The sequence below is a fragment of the Salminus brasiliensis genome, chromosome 4 (assembly GCF_030463535.1).
Source record: "Salminus brasiliensis chromosome 4, fSalBra1.hap2, whole genome shotgun sequence".
In the NCBI taxonomy this organism is placed as follows: domain Eukaryota; kingdom Metazoa; phylum Chordata; class Actinopteri; order Characiformes; family Bryconidae; genus Salminus; species Salminus brasiliensis.
Genome location: NC_132881.1, coordinates 27017500 through 27033635, shown reverse-complemented (window position 1 = coordinate 27033635; position 16136 = coordinate 27017500). Strand labels below are relative to the sequence as shown.

The 16136-nt window shown below is 42.0% G+C and overlaps 1 protein-coding gene across 1 annotated transcript; it reads right to left on the bottom strand.

Moving 5' to 3' along the window:
• Positions 1-2132: 2132 nt before the first annotated feature.
• c9orf72 (C9orf72-SMCR8 complex subunit) lies at positions 2133-11590 on the bottom strand. The gene is made up of 10 exons (XM_072677791.1): positions 11466-11590; positions 9298-9851; positions 7866-7961; positions 7714-7778; positions 7456-7528; positions 7242-7358; positions 5980-6215; positions 4754-4811; positions 4481-4590; positions 2133-3703 (listed from the first exon to the last, which is right to left on the bottom strand). Exons 2-10 carry the CDS (start codon positions 9742-9744, stop codon positions 3517-3519), a joined length of 1389 nt encoding a protein of 462 aa, XP_072533892.1. The 5' UTR covers positions 9745-9851; positions 11466-11590; the 3' UTR covers positions 2133-3516.
• Positions 11591-16136: the final 4546 nt, after the last annotated feature.

Sequence of the window (16136 nt, the reverse complement as noted above, 5' to 3'; positions counted from 1 at the left end):
GATGTTATTAATATTATAGTACATACACGTTATAGTTTCTTTTTTAAATGTTTAAAACTTACACAGAAACGTGGTGAGAGGTGTTAAAGCAGCAGTGTTGGTTTTCTGTCGTTGATCTGATTCAGGCGTGAACTTGATTTGATTGACACGTGTCTGCACAGACATGTTTTTGTTATTGTGACATTTTCTATCATTTGTTGATTTCTGTGAAGTATGAAGGAATTGTACTGAATTGTGACTGATGCCTAAATCGCACAGGTGTTTTTGTAACGGTATATAACCTTATTTATAGTCCTTGAAGTTTATAATGAAATACTTTTCAAAAGATCTGAGTGTTACTTTTTTATTTTCCTAGTAGCTAATGTGTTTGAGTTCTTATAAAAATACACAGCATTATCATATATAACTGCAGCTCTGTGTTTAATGCCTTAAAATGCTTCCAGGATTCGGAGACACTATGTCCAGGGTGTAGCTTATCTGTGTTGCCATGCACTGCAGCTGATTATTATCCTGACTCTGTGTTTGTGAAAGATTGGGGTCTAATGTTTTAGCGAACCGCATGTGGATGCATGGACTTTTGCACAGTGTCCTTTGATGGAGGCTATAGTGTTTAATGCCTCTACGTTTGTTGTTAGTTAGTGTGCTTTTCATTATTGACCACAACCATGACCCAAAAGCTTTGTGAAGGTCTGAAACTGAAAGGTAAGAGGACACTGCTCAAAAAACACACCCACAAAGTTCCACCATCAACAGTGTCCCCTTATGTTGTGTATTTAACTTTATGCCTAAGTGTAGTAGCGAAGCTGTAATCTGTTCATGCAATGCTATTCGAGTATCTGACCGCTCAGCACTGGGTGATCCAGACCACCTGGCAATGCGCTAACCGCAGAAATGATGAGCTGAGACAGTAACTATTTAAATCATTTCATTTGAAATAGCCTTTCAGTGATGACTGATTTTATTTATTCATGACAATTCACTGGTCGAAAACCAGAAGATTACTTTTTCTTCTCCTTTTCAGGTGAAGAAACCACTGCATTTCATCAAATTACTTTATTTTCATATTTTAAGGAGGCGCTCAAAAAAAAAACAACAAATACATATGCCAGGGCAAAATGCATCACCTTAAAAATATCTTAAAATCTAAGGCCCTGTTTACACCTGCTCACTTTGTGCAGTATTAGGATTATATCTGGATAAGGCCAAGTGTAAACACACTCAGTAATTTAAACAGATACAAGTCTGATCTGATACGCAGTTGGTAGCACATTATAGCACTGTAAACATAGCCATTAAGCTGCACTCAGTGACTAAAACCCCTCCCAGTACAACCAAAACACCAGTAAAAATGGCAGCAACAGGCTATTTTGCATATTCCATCTTGCAGCAATCAGATTTTAGTCTGACTCACCAGCGATTAATGTTACCGGTTCCAAAGCATGCTTAGGACAGTTCTCAGTTCTCACACAGTACTCATTTCTGGCAGGGTCAGAGCTCAGAAGTCTACTGAATTCAGGGCCTATCGACAGTAGCCTTGAATATTCAGAGTAACTGATTAAGCACTTTTGTAAGTCGCTCTGGATAAGAGCGTCAGAAAAGTGTCTGTCCTGCACATTTATATAGTTATACGATATTAATTAACTTCTTCAACATCAAATTATTATTTTTATTCAGTCTTATGAACAAAATGCATAGGCATTTGGACAGGATTCCTATAAGAATCTTACAGTAAATTCAGAAAACTAGTATACGCAAAATTAGCGGGCCGGCAACTGTGCAACGCACAGCTTGATTTAGGGCTTGTCAGAGTCTTTGCTATTGTAACGTTGGGAAAAGTACGCCTTGTAATAGACTGTTGGCGGGGTGTAAGATAACAATGAGCAGGTTGAAGTTTCCACTAGGGCTGCACAATATGCTATACCAAAATACTATATCAAAATATTTAAAGACATTTTCACAGTACATATTACCACAGGAATTTGGACTGATTTCATATAAGAATCTTACAGTAAATTCAGAAAACTAGTATACGCAGAAAGAAATATATAAATTAGTCTGCATGCCTAGGTGCCCTATAGTTTATTATGGTATTATGGATCGTTTATAAGCAAAAACACACACACTCTCCTGTACTGAATTCAGTTATTTTTATTCAACATCTGTTATTCATCCAATTAAGCCAGTCTAATCACACTGTTGGTAATGAAACCCAGAGTTGATCAGTTCATTTTAAGCATCAACAGTATCCTCGATATGCTTAGAAAAGCATACTGTGTATCACAATGACAAAATGTATCACAGTACGATAAAATATCATCAAATTGCCCAGCCCTACTTTCAGCTAGGTTGATAAGCAAAGAAAGGATCTGGCTTTTCATTTCCACACACAACTTAAGATTTCACTGATATCAGTTCCATCATATCTTCTCATTAGCATCACATGATTCAGTTCTTAGCTTTTTGGAACTCAACAGCTGCTCATGGAAAGATGGACACACTACACTTTTCAATGACCTCTGCTGCATATATATTCGTCTTGCTGTGTTTGAAACATTACGAGCAGGGGATGGCAGCATTTTATTTAAGCTCTACCCACCTTTGTCTGGAACTGAATATACGTACAATATTGCCTCTGTGGATTAAAAGTCTTAGGCTTGGCCCTGTTGACAATGTTATGGTGTAAATCTTGAAAATAAAATCCCAAAAACCTTCCTGAGTGATTATTCATCTCCTTTTTATAAAAAACTAAGTGTTGACTTGAGAGACTATTTGTAATAGTTTATCACTTGCATACGGCTCTGCAATTTTCCTTAAATTTGCAAAGATCACCTCTTCAGGACAGGACAACTTACTGTAGTTCTCATAGTGTTTTATTCTGCATATTTATAGTATTTATTGTTGGGCCTTGAGCAGAGCTTAGCATTCTTGTGTACTTGTTGTTGTAGATGGCATTGTACAACACTATTTTTAAGTTGCGCTACGTGGTACATAGTCTATAACCTGTCAGACTAGTACTGTGTGGTCCTGAAGACACAGGCCATGGGTGTATGTTATCAATGCACTAAAGGAACACCGTTTGATTCCACTGTACATGTTTGTTCTTGGCTGGGATCATCATGATGGTAATGGTTATTTCCTTTTGTCTGAAAGTCATGGATATTCTACCAGTTCAGGATTTACATTCCCAGTATTTTATAACCGCTTCACAATTCCTCATTGTTTAAGTAACCTTCAACACAGTGAAGGCTCTTTATTGCGCAGCATCCATCTGAATAAGTACAAGATTTACAACAAACAACAACGAATGAAAATCATTCTCAAGTCTAAAGAACAATATTAGAACACTTAAAGGTCACGCAAGGTCAACAGTCATTCTTCAGAAATGCACTACACTTACACAGCAGTATGCACTGGCCCATGCACTTAGTACAATAAATCAACATCAGTCGCGACAGTCTGACAAATTGCTGCCAGTCTTTTTGCACAATGTCCTTGTTACACTGTAGAGGCGGAAGGTCAAAAGCTCATGAGGAGGTCACGCTCCTGCACACTGGTGAAGAACGGCTTTCCGAACACAAAGGAGTGAAGACCCGCCCGCAGCTTCTCTGCCATTGCCATGACTATGTTCAGGTCACCTTCCACAGTCAAGTCCAGGTCGGTCTTTAGATTGCGCAGTGACCGGAACGGCTTCTTGCCCTTCTGACTGCAACAAAATGATCAAGTGTGATCAATACACCATAACAGTCAACAAAGACCTCCTACCCCATTTAACTTCAGCACCACGATCAATCATAACGACAGAGGAAGGTGTTTTAAAGTATGATGATCTTGAGGAGGATCTTAATTATTTGCTGTTCCAATTTCTTTATGCCATTATCCTTTGACTGACCTCCAACGTAAATAAATTATCTTTTTTTGCTCATGTTACTGAGGTATCCTTTTAAGCAAATGTAATGTTCGGAAACCAAAGGCTCTTACTGGTACATTGTGGTCTACTTACCAGGCTGGGGAGCCAAACCCCAGCCTGCTGGGTGGAGGGCAACAGTGTTAACCCACATGTTCTACCACCACTCTCCTTCTACTAATCTGGCCTAAATAAAGACTGTAAGAGCGAACATGAAATGATTCAGCCTACCTGCATATGCACCACTGAAACTAATAAGAGGACACCACTGGGCCTGTTCACTCACCTTTTACATACCATCACTGTCACACAAAAAACCTGTACCTCAGTTCCAGCAGTTGTTCTTTACGTTGTGTCAGAAGTTCTTTAGAATAGAAATGCCAATAAAAAATGCTCCAAAATGAAATGGAATTGAAAGAAGCTTTTTTTCCTGTGAAGTTGCCCTTTGGAGATATAAAGGTTTTGTGTGGCTGCAGCAATGATGTACAATGAGAGTGTGCTTAATAGTGTTAAAAAAAGGTTCAGGTTTGTTCTTTGCACATGATGTATGGATCTGTGGAGCATGGTGGTACATACGTCTCATCCTCGATATATCGGAGCAGCGTCAGAGCCTTCCTGTGCAGTAGCAGCAGAAAATGGGACAGGTACACACTCCGCAAGGAAAGGCCTGGCTTCAAAAGAAAAACCTACATACAAAAAACACATGAGATGTACCAGTGCTCAGTGAAGATGGTCAAGTGCTGAGCCTTACAAGAGAGCAGCTAGGATGAAAGTGCCACTTCATTGATCCATGTTATTGTTTCTAAATCCACACAAAAGAAATAGATGAAAGTCAGGAAGAGCTCTTACCTCATCTATGAAGGACTTCACCAACATGTCTTTGTGCATCACGTCCTGAAATATATTCCTAGACAAACAGGGGTTTTACCATATTTTCACAAAAAGCATGGAATCATTACTGTACACTGTACAAATGCCAGTTTATTAGTTTAACATACCTTTTATCTGCACTCAGTGGCCATATAATGTGCTTTGTACAATTACAATTACTGTCTGTAGTGCATTTCCTGCAGCATAATTTGTCACCCCCCACACACACTTTCCCCCTTGATCAATGTCAGCTAGATTATTTGTATCAGAGAAATTGTGAATAGCACTGTTACGCAATTTCTTCTTAGGCATATAAGAAAACTATTTGTTTTCCAGAACAAATATAAGACAATTCCTAGGTAGATATTGGTGAATGAGATTTAAATTATGATTTAAATATTATTATCATATAAGTATTAATATTATTATGATCATGAATTATATTTTATATGCAGTGGATTATGAATGTAATGCTGCTGTCCTTGCATCTTTAAAATAGCAGAAATTACATGAAACAGAAAAAAGCCTTCTTAAATTTCAATGGAAGTCAATGTAAAGAAATGAAAGTCATTGTGGATAATTTCTTTTGGTCCATTTATCACAAAAAAGTTAACAGGTAAAGCACTGTATTTTGCAAAATACAAAACACTTGCCTTTCTTGCCAATGCGACTATTATAGTGAAAAGGTGAGTCATTTTGGGTGAATAGGACTAAATTATGTAGGCCATGGCAAGTGAGTAGCTTAGAAACTTTAAGATTTTAAGCCACAGAATTAGTCATACAGTAAGAGACTAAAGAGCCGCTCTACTAAGCCTCTGAGCGGGTCTGAAAATAGAGTATGTGGGTGTACATCAGTCCAATATCTCTTTTTAATGCTTTCAAAGCAACAGCAGTCTGCATTAATTGAAACCGGAGCAATCTTTTGTGTAATTATCATTTTTTCCTGGCAGCCGGCCAGTCGCTCTTATCATTATTAAATAGTGCAGCAGCTTGGCAAGAGGCTGTGCTGACGAATATAGTTCTTTTGCTGCTTTTCATTAATACAAGCCTAATAAAGGCATTACAGGCAAAAAAAAGGAACAAACTTAGAATACCCTACTTGTTCCTCCTTATTTTGGGTCTCTTATTTGACCACATAACAGCAGGGCAACTACCCACAGGCAAAGAATTGTGTGACAATGTGTGTATTATGGCAGCAGTCTTACAGGTCAGGCATGAAGGAGTCTTGGGCGTTGATGAGGTTGTCAGGGCTAATGTCGTCCTCGCTGGCGGCCCTCCAGAGTGCGCTGAGCTCAGCCCTCATATAGCGGCGCTGGTGGTACATGTGCTCGTGGCACGGAGGCATCTGCTTCACTGTGTTAATGTCCACGTCTATGTGAGTGGTTGGGTAGGGAGAGTACAGCACCTGCCGGTATGGCAGAACAAAGCTCCCTGTGGAGTCCTGTGTGAGAAAAGAGCACATAGATCCTCTTAGAGCCCAGACACACCAAGCCGAGGAGGACGGAATGGCACCAGCTAAGCCTGATTGATGACTGCCTTTAGAATGAGAATTTGCACTCTAACACACTCTGCATATCACAGCTTTTTCCCCATGTGCTAATTCGCAACTATCTGATGATTGCCAACACCAATGCAGCATATTCAGTCAGCTAAAAAAGGGCTAACCAGGCCCAACAAGAGCCAATAGTGCAAGACACACTACACAGACTACAAGTCACATTCAGTCACCAACAATGGCCTGACAGTGTGCTCTCTCAATGACATTACCCTACAAAAAAACACTTACTCATCACTTCACAGTCCCAAAAAGAACAACCACAGGTGTCCAACAAGTAAACTACACTTGCAGTGGAAATAAATAGGAACTATGCTCTAAAACGTGAAGAACATTTTCCTGTAGAAGATTTGTTCACTTGTTTGCGCACAACATGATTTAATGAACAAAAGTATTGGGACACCTGCTCATTCATTGTTCCCTTGAAATCAAGGGTATTAAAAAGTTAATCCTGTTCAGTTGGAGTAATCCTCTAGCTTAGATGAATCAATTCAGATAAAAACCAAGGACAGACTGTGGAAAGAATTTGTGACATATAAGGATACAAAATCATATACAGATGTAATAAGATAAAATGGGAAAAAACATGATGGTAGCGCAACACAATGCTGTGCAATGAGCATAAATGTGTAAATATGAATATAATGGTGCCAATAGGTTAATGTTTTTCTCCTCCAGAAAGTCCTATTCTTTTGGCAATACTTCTGTGCGGGGACTAGACAAGTTGTGCGTGAGCGCATTTACACATGTGTCAGCAATGGGTGCAACTGAAAGCAGCTGAATGCATTTATTAGAAGAGATGTCCATAAACATTTGGACAAGTAGTGTAGCTAGGACTGGAGGATTCTAAGTCGTCGTGGATACTGTGAACCTGTGTTTTGCTGGTGTGGTGCTGTGAAGTTGGTAGTGTACCTTGAGCAGGCCCTGAACAAACAGGCCAGTGTCGTATTTGAAGGAGCCATCAGCTCGGCACAGTCGGGAGCACTTCCTCTCGGTGGGAGTGAGGAACAGACACAGCGTGAGCACAATCTACAACACAAAGGAACCCCACTTAGGAACCTACTGCCACACATGACTATAACTGTGGAACGATGATCATTCTGTGCATGCGAGGGCATGTGTGGACCTTGTTGACTTTCTCTGGGTTGCTGCCAACAACGATGGAGCAGCCGCAGGTCTGTAGATGAGAGCTGATGGCTCTGAAACACAAAAACACAGCTGGAGGCTGGTTCTATTTACAGAGCACCTCTCTCTCTCTCTCTCTCACACACACACACACACACACACACACACACACACACACACACACACACACACACACAGCCCTTGGTCATAGCCCTGCATGCTCCTACGATTTACATCTCATAACATCTCTATATCTTACTTGTGCAAGAAGTCCTCATGACAGCTGTCTCCAATGTCATCATCATTCAATAATGTGTCTTTGATCTGTGGGAGAAGAGGAATATGGAGATTTATTATATCTCATTTTCTTACAAGAAAAATAAGAAGAAAGGAAAAAAAAGAAAGACTCACATCAACTTCTTCTGGTACGTTGTGTGTTTTCATGGAGGACAGAAGTTCCATGATGGGCACGATCTCTGACGTTAACACAGCGATAATGCTGTAACCCTGCAAAAGAAACACACTCATAAGACTCTCATAAGAAACATCAAAATTCAGTGAAGTCTGATAATGCAGTTTTAGAACCCTGTGACAGTGAGCTTCATTTACTAACCATTCTTTAGAAGATCATTCTTTAAAAATGCATTTTTTTTTTTACAACAATTCACACTGATGTTTTCTTATTTGGGATTTTAATAGGACAGTGGTATCCCTAATATAAAAGCATATCTTTGAACAATGCTGCGGTTTATAAATAACATGAATCAGACAGACAGAAAAATTCTTAGAAAGAGGTTGAGTATTTTGTTATTTTATTAAATAAGAGGATTCATACACACTGGAACAGACTGGGATGAAACTATGGATAAAGATCTCTCACTGTGTGCCTGACACTATCCATGCTGGTAATTGCGTACCACATAATCCAATTCTAATGCAGACATAAAAGCCTGCGAACAGTGAAAAAGTGTGACAGAATGTTCAAAAATAAATCCCTTGTTGTGGAAAATGGTGGCATCTTTCCCAGAAGGAAACTTCAGCGATTCTGACATGAATATCAGATGCATAAAGCACTGGGGTAACTGATGAAACTATTAACTTTACTGCGGCTATGCAAATACACGTGAAGACTATCAGTTTTCTAGGTGATTTGACTCTAATTAAAATTGGTTGCTCAAGGTCAAAATCTTTTTTTGAGACGCCCCAACACCCACATCAATTCTAAAAACATTGATTGTATTCTACTGTCTCCATAACTGTAGGCCGCAGCCAAACTCTCACAGTGGCTACAGTTGTCCAATACTTACAATTTTAGACATAAACCATGAACGTTGGTTTTATTGGTTATAGTGGCTCACAAAATGTGGCTTTCTTTTCACATTCAAGTTATGTTATGTTGTGATTTGCCCATAAAATACTAAATACTGCATCTGTGGGTTGGGTGAATAATGACTGGGAACTTCTGAGGAGCTGTGTTTGGATGGGGCTCTTCCTCTAATGGAACCAGCACCTCCCTGACTTTTCCTAAAACTAAAATGACAACAGGAATGACATGAATATTTCTATGAGGAATGGAAATAACTCATTTTAATTGAAGGGGGGTGAAACTGAATCAAACCCTTGAGTGATTCAATGATAGTTGCTTGGTTTCATTCAATTATTTGATAAAAACATTGTTGAACTGATTAAATATTAACCACATTCATTACCAGTGTTGTTAATGTCGGGTGGGGGGGATAACAGACGCCTGTGTTGGCCAGAACCATACTGAGTGATGGGAGGAGATGGAAAGCCATCCTCTGAGTTTAACGTTTGGAAGTTAGGAATGGGTGAGGCTACAGACCTTCTGCATGCAGATGCGCCCTTTGCGGACGATGTGCTTGAGCCTCTCCACGCACACGCTGTGCAGGGGCAGGTAGAAGTTCAGCTCGGACTGAGGCAGAATGATGGACAAGGCGCAGGTGTTTTTGTCTCCCTTCAGTTCACCATCGAAGATGAGCGAGACGATGATCACTCCTTTCTCTGCCAAAACGAAGAACTTGACGTCCACAGCACCGCTCTCCGCACTCCGCAGAATCTCACCATTTAGCGTGTGGTTGGCCAGGAAAGTCACCTCGCCGTCGCTGAGCAGCAATGACCCCTGACCTTTGGGGGCCCAGATGTGCCGGACACGAGGCCCCAGGATGTTGTCCCAGTAGGCAAAGGTGGCTGCTAGAAGAGGGCACCATCCTTCCACCGCCACCTCTGTCTTAGCCACGGCTGGAGATTGCGGGGGGCAGGCAGCAGACATGGCGCCTCAGACGCTCTGTTTATTTTTTACAAGGGCAGAGTCAGATTCAGTGTCCAGCTGATCATTAGATCTACTTACTGTTGCCTTTTAGATACCCATAGAGAAACCTGTGTGAATTAAGACAGAACAGACAGTGTTAAGACTGCTTACCACCACACTTGTGCGGAGTACAACATAGTACAACCACTTTCTACCAAGTCTACACAACCAAATCTAACCTAAAAATCACACCATGTGAAGGTGTTAGCCCTGTGTTTCTGCCTGTAGGCTGTTAGAGTGCTAGAGGAGCTGGAGTTTGATAGCCTACATTTAGATGCATATCTTAGGAAAAGTGCTTTGAGCAAAGTCTATATACAGGTGAAGTTAAAGGGGAGTGTTAATGATGGAAACCTGATGCCTAAAGCATGTAACACCTCTAAAAGCTAAGACACCTCTAGTACACTTTAATAATGGCAATGCAGTCCTTAAAGATTGACCACTGTTTTGGATTCACCACAAATTTACCATTCCTAGCAGTGAACATAAAACCTCAGAATATATGGGAAAAAAGTATTGGGACATCTGCTAATTCATCGTTTCTTCCCAAATCAAGGATATTTTAAATGAGTAACTATCGTTGGAGTAACTATCTCTATCGGACAGGGAAGGCTTTCAACTAGATTTCGGAGCCTTTCTCCAGCATTGTGAGAATTTGATTGCATTCAGTCACAAGCATTAGGTCATCATGCTGTCAGGTCAGGATGCAGGATGACTGGGATGATCATCCCAAAAGTATTGGATGGAGCACCATCACTCCAGAGAACACAGCTCCACAGCTCAATGCTGGGGCCTCTAGCCTATGTCTGGCATTAGGCACGATGCCAATAGGTTCATGTTATTCTGACAGGTGCAACTAAAAGTGTCTGAATGCTGAAGGGTCCTTAAACATCTGGACACACTGTGAATATGTGGATTCACTGGTGGTGCTGGAGAGCAGATAAAGCGGCCATATTTGTATTGAGGACGCTGGTTCCCATCACCACCACTGTAAAGAAGTCTGAGTTGGCACGTTTCTCTACAAAACACTATTTTTACATGAAATCACCTTGAACAACTGTTCACATCTTCAACACCGAATTATGCAGACATTTGGAGAAACTGGTGAAATTCCCCTTTAAATTGAATGCTGCTGCGTTAGCCAACACTGACTGACTGACAGGAGGCTGGAGACCTTCATAGCTGGCGCTAGCTGTAGAAATAGGGCAGAAAACTGGCAGAACAGGAGAGCGACAAGTGAAACATCCACGTCATTTATATATTTTATTATATATTACACCACAAAAACGACAAGAAAGTAAAAAATAACGGCAGTTTCTCCGTGCTTTGGCTCTCCGCATTCTCAACTAGCGCTAGCTATCTAGCTAAATCGAAAGAGTTTCGCGGACAGGGCAGCAATGAAGGAAAAGTGAGAGCTACGCATTTACAGGAAACAGAACCAGGATTAGCTAATGTCAGTGACACATGACGACAATCCCGTGAAACCTGACCATGAACCTGAACATCAGGATTAGCGTTAACGTTCATTTGACCGGTTGAGCCGCTCATCTTCACAGCCGCGGGTCTAGCTAGCACTGCTAGCACTGGCACCCTTTTAGCTATCCATCACTACTGCTCCCCCACTAACGGGCCGGGCCCTCTACCTGTCCCCGCCGGGTCAGACACTGCTGATATGAGCTCCTTACCCGTTATTAAACGACTCGTACACGAAGGAAACATCACGTCCTGCTTTTCCTCTGATTATGTTGTTGACATTTGAGAAGAAGAGTCGCGTGTGGTTGAAGTAGTCGGCCAGTACAACACTGCCCTCTTCAGGCATGCCGGGTTTTTTGTATGGCAGTTAGCTAGCTAGTGCTAATTTATCCGCGAATTTGGCACAAAACCAAGGTTTCGTTTTTGTATATAAAATCTATAACTACAGTAAAGAGATGTGCATGATGACGCATTCGTGTGTCGTATGCGGGGCTGTGCATTTTGTAGAGTCGTTCCTAGTAGGTCCATCAGGCTGCAGGTCAGTGGGTCTGCCACTAGATGGTGCTGTTTTCTCACTTTAATACATTGACGTCGTTTGCGACCATTCGTGTGATACCGGATCACTGCGGTAATGCGGACACACTCGCTCTGTATAGTAAGTTTGCAAGACTGTCATTTTTTATTAATTTTTTCCAGTTTTTACTCAGCATATATATACATATATAGACCAAACCGACTAAATGTGCCCACACTGTCAAAGTGGTGTGCCTACACTCTCACAAAGCTACCCCCCCCACACACACACATAGAGTCAATCTGTGATATGTTATAATTTGAGCTCTGTGTTCAGCATATTGCATCTCTCTTCAAATTATAGGTGAGTAGAATTATGTATAAAATTATGTAACGTTGGATTCAGCACTGGCCCTGAGCTTCTGAGATTTATTATTACACATCCCAGTGAGAGATCTATCGCACAGGCCAGCTGTGCTCATGTGATTTTAGGTCGTGGTCTGATCTCAGATCCTGTAAAATGTTAGATGCACATTTCAGTGTGATCGTGCTGGTGGGCAACAGGTCATTCTGTGTGTTGTGAGTCTTCTGTGCTCAGCCGATTCCCTCCGTGACTGAACAGGCTGACAAGAGAAAGAGGTATAGGCATTCGAGTTGTCATGGTAACAGTAGTGCGCTGCACCGTTAGCAACAATTTTAGGCAGCGCCTAGCAACCGTCTCCATGTATCTAATGGCCAGGTTACTAGACAGCACCACGAAGAAGCATCCAGCTCTATTGGCTGTCTCTCCTAATGGGCGGTGCCATGAGATTGCTTCATCTCCCAATGTGTGAGAAATACACAGCAACAGCACTTCCACAGAGTTGGAGGATTTTCAGTGTGGGAATGTTCGCTCTGGTCTACACACACACACACACACACACACACACACATGACAGGTGAGGTGATTATTTAAGGAAGCTCCTGTTAAAAAAGAGTGCATATATGATGAAGGTATATGAAGGTGAAGTGTTAAAATCATGAAAAATGAAAAGCATGAGGATCTGAGACAAGGGCCAAATTGTGCTGGCTAGACGACTGGGTCAGAACATCTCCAAAAGATCAGACGAGTCTCGTGGGGCTTTTCTCATATGCAGGGTAAAGGTGTACATATTTGTCACTGTACTATGTACAGCAAAATATGTCCTCCGCATGGTAGTGAACACACACACACATGTGAACTAGGGGCAGTGTGTACACACACACACACACACACACAACTCCAGGGAGCAGAGAGGGTAAAGGGCCTTGCTCAAGGGCCCAACAGTGGCAGCTTGCCAAACCCGGGAATCGAACCCACAACCCTGTTATCGATAGCCCGGCGCTCTAACCGCTGAGCCGTACCGGATGTGCTTTGAGGAAAGACAACCGCTGAACTGGAAACAGGGTCAAGCGGACCTAAGGTGATCCATAGAGGCCTCACCTCATTATTTACAGGGCTTAAAAGATCTGCTGCCAACATCTTGGTGGCAGATACCACTGCACACCTTCTTGAGGTCTTGTGGAGTCCATGCCTCGAATGCTCAGATCTGTTGCTGCAGCACTACTCTACACTACCAACCTTCTCAATATTAGCCAGGCGGTACTAATGTTAGGGCTGACAGATAGATAGTTAGATAGATAGACTGTAGAAAAAGTAGTAACAATAGCAATTAACTGAATTTATTCAACTCAGGTAAAAATGATTTATTTGTTTTAGGCTGAAAGGACAAGGCACCTTTTACAATGTGCATGTAATGATGTATGTACAGTATGTGTTAGGGTCTATGTCTGTACCTATGCGTTCCTTCACACACATGCCCTTCCAGATCAGGATACGTTGCACTGATTAGCCGATGTCATGTTTGCTCTTTACTGAGCCATGATGTCTGCCTGAGTGATTCTCCTCCACCCCACTCATCCTTTTAGCATGCGCTGGTGTGGAAGAGTGGAGATGCATGCGCCATGTACCAGCCCTCTCTCGCAGGGGAATGTAGGGGGCTATTATTTCTGTATCGGCCCTCCTAATGCCTGATGCCGACGGTCTGTTTACACCACATATACAACGTGACTAGCGCATTAGTGCACCAAGGCTAAACAGCAATGCATTCATTTCAGCAAAGTCAGTCTGGGACACAAGCGCAGGCATTCCAACGCAAAACCTGGTGAGCAGGTCTGCGGCAGTGAGCCGCACAAGCCACACGAGCCGCCTGCAGTCTGGGACTGGATAGAGACTGACTATGCATCAGATGGCTTTAGAAGATATGAGGAAAAGCTGTGAGATTTATGACTGGGGTTCAGCTGGTGACATGTTGATCCTCCAGTACTCTTTGTTCCTCCCTCTCTTATTTGGCAGGCTGATGCGCAGCACTGGCGAACACTGGGTGTCAGGCTGAAAGCGAACTTCCTTTGTTCTCAGTACACCGTGATCTCAGACGAAAGAGAGTCAAGTGGTGAACCACACCTTGATAATTAGCATAACCCTGCTGAAATGTCATAATGTTGACGGGGGGATGGGTGTTGGAAAGCTTCCTCTAAGAACATTGAGATGATTCAGAAAGGGCTGTTCATAGACAGTTTATTTGTGCCTGTTTCACCTAATTAGAAACACTTCCTTGTAGGTCCACCTGGCTGTAGCCCATCTGTTGCCATGCACTGTTTAAAATATGCTGTGGGCCTTCATCAGTGGCCAGTATTTGCACACAGAGCCACAACTGGCCGGGCAATTTGTGGGTAGTGGGACTCCTTCAGCATACTAATGCTGATGGCTAGGAATGCTGGCGCTGATACACCCGTGCCAGCTAGGTCTACAGGTTACAGTACAATGTATTGTGTAGGATCCTTCAGGTCAAGACTCTCAGTTCAACACACACAGGTATCCGGATGCAATTTGTCTTGCTTGTGGGCTCTGGAGCAACAGGTGGTTGTGAGCCCTCTGGGTCTAATAAAGTCTATAGATCACACACACAACCTCCAGAAACACCAAAACTCTATGATAATGGCGTTTAGCATGCACTGACTGCTGACTGTCTCTGAGCACCACTCATCATCTTTATTACTGTATTATATTAAATCCTGAACTGGACCTAAGTTTGAAATTTGAAAAAGCAGCATCATGACAGCCTGAGCTTACACCTTTAGCTTAAGAACAGCGTGATGAGGAGCTTTTTAGCTAAGACCAAATGTGATGAATTCATTAAAGGATGTTAAAAAAAAGTTTTAAAAGTATATAAATACAGTTAGATTGTAAAATTAAATATACAGAAATTATGCTGCATTTCATTGACCTCAGGAGTTGGATGTCAGAGCTGGGAGTGACGTTACGTCAGAGTTGACCACGTTCCAGTTAAACATTCTGATAGTAAAACAGTATTTTAAAGCATTTCCAGAAAACAGTTAGCTAAAGACTTCTGAGTTTACCACAACCAGTTAGACCATCCTTCACTGATGTTTTATGAGGAACCCTTCCAAAATATGTCCCAGGTTAGCGATACCAGTTGATAACGCATGGAAACACCATGGAAACACATCCACAGAGAGAAGTTGCACATTATTGTGTGTACGACTGACTTTAGTGAGACAAAATAGGCAGACTGTTCAAATAAACTGTGAAATACTAAAGGTGCATGTATTTGTCACTGTACAGCTAAATGTGTCCTCTGCATTTAACCCATCTGTGGTACTGCACATGCGAGTGTGCACACACACACAGGGAACTGAACTAATGGGCAGTGAGTACAAACACATGCAGAGCAGTGGGTAGCCAACGCCAGTGCCTGGGGAGCAGAGAGAGTAAAGGGCCTTGCTCAAGGGCCCAACAGTGGGAATCGAACCCACAACCCTGTTATCTATAGCCTGGCGCTCTAACCGCTGAGCCACCACTGCCCCTACTACTGTTTTTAGTACTGTTGATGTGCAGTGCAGCCATCTAGGATTTTAAACTCAGGGCTGGTAAGCCTCTCCCGAATTGTGGAGGCATTCCAGTTGAAATTTCCTACTTGGAACTCAGAAAATCTGACATCCCTGTTCAAATGGAACACAGCATTACGCTTGTTTATGTGTGATAGCAGCCATAATCCACCCATTTGTGGTAGAGTTCATTCAGTAAAACAATCCAGGGCTACCACAAGCTATAGTCTACAGTTTAATTATCATATAATGCAAATAAGGCTAAATGATCCCTGATTAAAACACTGGGTTAGGGTTAGCCTTTTCAGCAGTAAATAAAAGTAATGCTAGGCTGCCGTCTTCTCTTTCTTCTACTTAGCTAAGAAGTCTTTAGTAATCCACGTCAGTGGCAGAGGAAGCCAGCAGACAGGCTGATGCTAACACTGCATCTTGGCAAGAGGGGC